Source organism: Octopus bimaculoides, chromosome 14, assembly GCF_001194135.2.
Source record: "Octopus bimaculoides isolate UCB-OBI-ISO-001 chromosome 14, ASM119413v2, whole genome shotgun sequence".
Classification (NCBI taxonomy): domain Eukaryota; kingdom Metazoa; phylum Mollusca; class Cephalopoda; order Octopoda; family Octopodidae; genus Octopus; species Octopus bimaculoides.
This window is the reverse complement of record NC_068994.1, coordinates 34,600,874-34,605,687: the sequence shown is the minus strand read 5'-3', so window position 1 is coordinate 34,605,687 and position 4,814 is coordinate 34,600,874. Positions and strand designations below refer to the sequence as shown.

Here is a 4,814-nt window from a genome sequence, read left to right as displayed (position 1 = left end):
ACACACACACACACACACACACACACACACACAGATACAGAGTTACATATACTCATATATATGTGTGTGCCTACATGCATGTGTGTGAAGGTATAGGATGTCAACCTCAGGATCATGAGGTTGTAGGTTTGTGTCTTGGACCAGATAGCACATTGTGTCTTACCTGTGTCTGTGGGCAAGGCATTTATTTCCTATCAGCTGAAAATGAGTACCACCTGACTTGGTAGTGCAGACCTCTCTTCATCTTGCTACCATTGAGTCAATGGTGGCAGAAAGGCTTAGAGAGTGTCTATGTCTTCTTTAAGTTACATAGATACCAAGAGTAATTAGCAAAAGTGTGGAACATGTAATCAAGTCACACTTTCTTGCAAATACTGACTATGGTTTTATATATATACATATGTATGGATATGTATGATAAATACAAGATGCAGTCTATACTATTTGTTCCCTATACATTTTCACCAGTGTGGCTGTTTGCATCCTCAGCAGGTCCAGAACAGTTCTTCAGGGAAACACCTTTATTACATTATGTTGATACAATTCAAATGCTTCATATCTATATATATATATATATTTGTATGTATGTATTTGAAAAATAATGCCTGAAGATTGTCACTGAAGAGACTGAATGAAAACCAGTGTGGATAGGAACACAATATTTGTGTTTAATAGTTTGGTGTGCCTAAATTATGTTCACAGTAACTTATCTTGAAAATATAGACCCACAGGTAAAAACTTGCCAAATTAGAAAAATAAATTACTGTTTTCTTTTTCTCTTTTTATTATTCAGTGAAAGCTTTTGTTCAAAGGATGTCTTTTGGTTATTTTATTTGTATTGTATTTATTCGATTGTTTGTTTACTTGCTTATATATGTATTTATTTTTGTTTATTTAAGTCTTTTTTTTTTTCCATCTATTTTAAATCTTTCTCAATGTATGTTTTGTTGCATTCATTTTATAAAGTGTCACATCTGGCTGAGTTGATAGTGTTTTGGATAAATGAACCAATTGCTGATAGGTCATATCTTGTCACATGCAATGTGCTGTTGTTGTCCATAGCCAAAGACACTTAAACCACCCTGACCTCAGTCCACTTAGCTCTAAATATGCACCACAGACAGGCAGGTGGAGCTCTGCATAATTAGGTACTGCACTGTACTTAATCAATGATTATTTCATTAGTTCGTATTGTTTGCAGAGTTCCATTCTTCCTCAGGGAGGAAAATAAGCCCCATGGGCCAGTATCATGGTAGAAATGCTTACACTGCACACCTCATTTAACTAATTCTATCAGCACCACACTAAAATGGCCTCATTTGTAAATGAATGTACCTCATTAGAATTCTCTTTTTTTTTTTCTTTTGTCCAGGTATCATATCCTACCAACCGAAGGCAGTTCAAACTACAGATGGCAAAGCCTTATCAAAATCCCTCGGTAGATTTAAAGACCCTAGTGCCACCCCCAAACTTATCTACCAGTCCAATGTGGGGCAGGGCACACCTTGCACCGACATCATCGATCTAAAATCTATTCGAGTAGGTAGCAGTGGTTCCACTATACCATCACAGCCTTGGAACCTACCGATGAGGAATAGTTTCACATCTTATGCCAAACCACTTCCAGCTCTACCCAAACTACCATATGCATAAAATACTACTACTACTAATAATAATAATAATGCTGATAATACATAAAATTAATAATAATTATTACAATAATGAATGTTTTATTGGCCAGAAGAGTCAAGATAACAAGGGACTACGAGAAAGAAATGATAGTCATAATAAATAAACTTAATGAAAAATTTTAAAATATAAATCTTAAAATTTTTTTAAAAGGACAAAATGATATAAAAGGAAGAAATAAACAAATAATGATAAGAAAAAATATCAACAAAAGAAAAATGTGGTCTGCCAGTACCATTTTCCCAGAAGTTGTCCCTAAAAAGAGCCTCCCCACAAAAAATTAATTCAAATAACAAAAATGAATTTAAAAGGCAATGAAACAGAAGAATTTGAGATGAAAGCTTTTTGTTACCAAACTAAACTAAACCAAGTTCTCACTGAACAAACTTGAACCAAAATGCTACTACATTTTTTTCTTTTTTGTTTTTTTTTAAATCCCTTGCCCCATTACACTATACATGCTATTTTTCCACCCTGCTCTGCCAAAGAAATATAATCACTGATAATAAATTATAGTTTAAAATTTAAAAGCAAAAAAACAAATGCACATGCATAATGGCATTATCAACACTTGTTGCGCAGCAATGTTCTGATTTTTTTTTGAAGAAGAAGAAAAAGAAGGAAAAGAAGAGGGAAAAAATATTTTAAATGGCTGAAATAATATTCAAAGCTTAACCATATATATATGTATGTGTTATCTTTTCATATTATTATCTATATTGGTATCATCATCATCAATATCATCGTTATCAATATAGTTTGTATGACAACAATAGCTTGAGATGGAAAAAATGCCAAAAGCTGGATGCTTCACTGCAACTGGTTCTAAACTTCGTTAATCTATAGTCCACTCCTGCCGCAATTGAAATTTGCCTTTCGACACCCCCTCCTACCTGCCCACACTTCAAAACCAGTGAGATTAGTACCATTTATATACTGGAACCAGTATATTACTGGTACTAGTTTGTTGCAGATGCTGATTCTATCAGCTTTATCCTGCATCTTTGAAATATAAGTATTAACCTTATATAAAGGAAAATCTATAGCCTTCATAGAATGCCACTGGTTGGCTGGTTAAGTTCTTATTAAACTGAATTTGTAGCCCAAGTGTCACCCAATCTTCAGGTCCCAGTTCATGATTAATGCCCTTATTAAAGAAAGGCATGAAAATCATAACTTTCCATTTATCTATTCCCTTTATAAATAACATATGGCATCCATTTCAAGCTATTATTATTATTATTATTATGATAAATTATTATTGTTGTTGTTGTCATCATCAACACCATCGTTATCTGCACCATCATCGCCTTCATATCATCCTCATTGCCTTCTTATCATCATCACCTCTCCCAATATTCATTGGTGCTATGCTATTGATATGCCATCTTTACAAGTTAGAAGCAAAATAATAATGATAATAATAATAACAATAACAATTTTGCTAATAATAATAATAATAATAATAATATCAACAGTATTGAAACAGTAAAAGTGCACAAAAAAGGAATAAAAATCTTTTAAAAATGAAAGACAAGAGAATCCCTTGGCAAAAAAAATCAATGTAAAAAAAAGGCAGAGAGAGAAGCGGAAAATGTAAAACAGAAAAGAAAAATACCCCTTTCCTCACCATTTAACATTTCCTAAACCAGTGAAACACAAATAACAATGGTTCTAATTCTTATAGCTCCTTTCCACAACCCATTATGCATAACTACATAATAAAATTACATCTTTGAAACAACATAAGTCTGCTTGATTGAGGCTGTCCTGGGAGGGAGGGTTACACAATCAAAGCTTTAAAGTAGCAAAGTTGTAATAAATTTTAATGCAAGCCATTGCAACAATATACAGATGCAATGTTGATTTTCTGGAAGCTTCACTTACAAAAGCATTTCTGGCATTACTGGTTTTTCTGAAACAGAGAGGATCACCTTTGTCAACACAATTTTAATCAAACAAATATTAAATTTATTTGAATATTTAAATGAATTACAGGCACTTATACATTAGTGTAAATGATACAAGCTTATTTTTACTGTACTGTAAGAGCAGTGAGCTAACAGAATTGTTAGCATGATGGACAAAATGCTTAGTGACATTTCATCTGTCTATACATTCTGAGTTCAAATTCTGCTGAGGTCGACATTATCTTTCATCATTTTGGAGTCAATGAAATAAGCACCAGTTGAGCACTGGAGTTTATATAATCAACTTATCCCCTCCCCTCAGAATGTTGGGCCTTGTGCCTATAGTAGTAAGGATGAATGCTGTCTTGTTCAAATAATCTAGTCTCATGGCCACAGGAATTTGAAGTTCCTGCTTGTAAATTATTGTGGATTACAAAATGTTCCAGACCATTGGTGTCCTCTCTGCATCTAAACATGACTCACTGAGACAACCTTAACATACTTACTCAACCTGCTAGAAATAGCAACCAAATAACACTTTACTATCATCAATTAAAAAAGAAAAATGAAAATAACAAGAACAGATCAAGCAATACAGTCTTAGATATATAAAAACACCCACCAAAACAAAATCCCATGGAAAGGTCTTGACTAGAATGTCTTTAATCTACTTAATCAGGGCTGACCTGGGGCTCAACAATCAGAATAAAGCATAAAGTAAAGCTTCAAAACATATCTTTATCTCTATTCAGATAACTTTATCATACTTAAAGAATGTACAACAAATACTAAATGAATAAATGCAAAAATATGTATACATACGTACATATAAATATATATATATATATATATATATATATATATATAATCATCATTATATGTATTTATTTTCTCTAAGTTAATAATTAACTCCGACAAAATAAATTGGTTAATAGATACTAGGGTAGCAAAGATCACAAAATGACTGTGGTGTAACTCCTGTTTATGAGGTAGAAACTCCTTGTTATTTTGGGTACTTGAGTAAATATACAAATTTAGTAAATGGAGTAAAACGCATGTGTTAAATGAATTCATTTAACATATGCATTTTACTCCATTTACTAAATTTGTATATATATATATATACACACACAAACATATACACTCAAAAATGCACACATATATACGATATGTATATCTGGTGTAGATGCATGCATAAATATATATGCATATATA

The 4,814-nt window shown here is 32.4% G+C and overlaps 1 protein-coding gene across 2 annotated transcripts in view; it reads left to right on the top strand.

The window, feature by feature from the left end:
- LOC106883333 (putative protocadherin beta-18) overlaps positions 1-4,718 on the top strand; it is a 335,715-nt gene extending 330,997 nt beyond the window's left edge. The window contains exon 7 of one of the 2 annotated variants that reach the window (XM_052973083.1): positions 1,373-4,718. In XM_052973083.1, coding sequence (XP_052829043.1) covers positions 1,373-1,653 — 281 coding nt within the window. In that variant the 3' untranslated portion in view covers positions 1,654-4,718. The remainder of the gene's footprint in view (positions 1-1,372) is intronic. The other variant, XM_052973084.1, reaches the window with a different exon arrangement.
- The last annotated feature ends 96 nt before the right edge of the window (positions 4,719-4,814 follow it).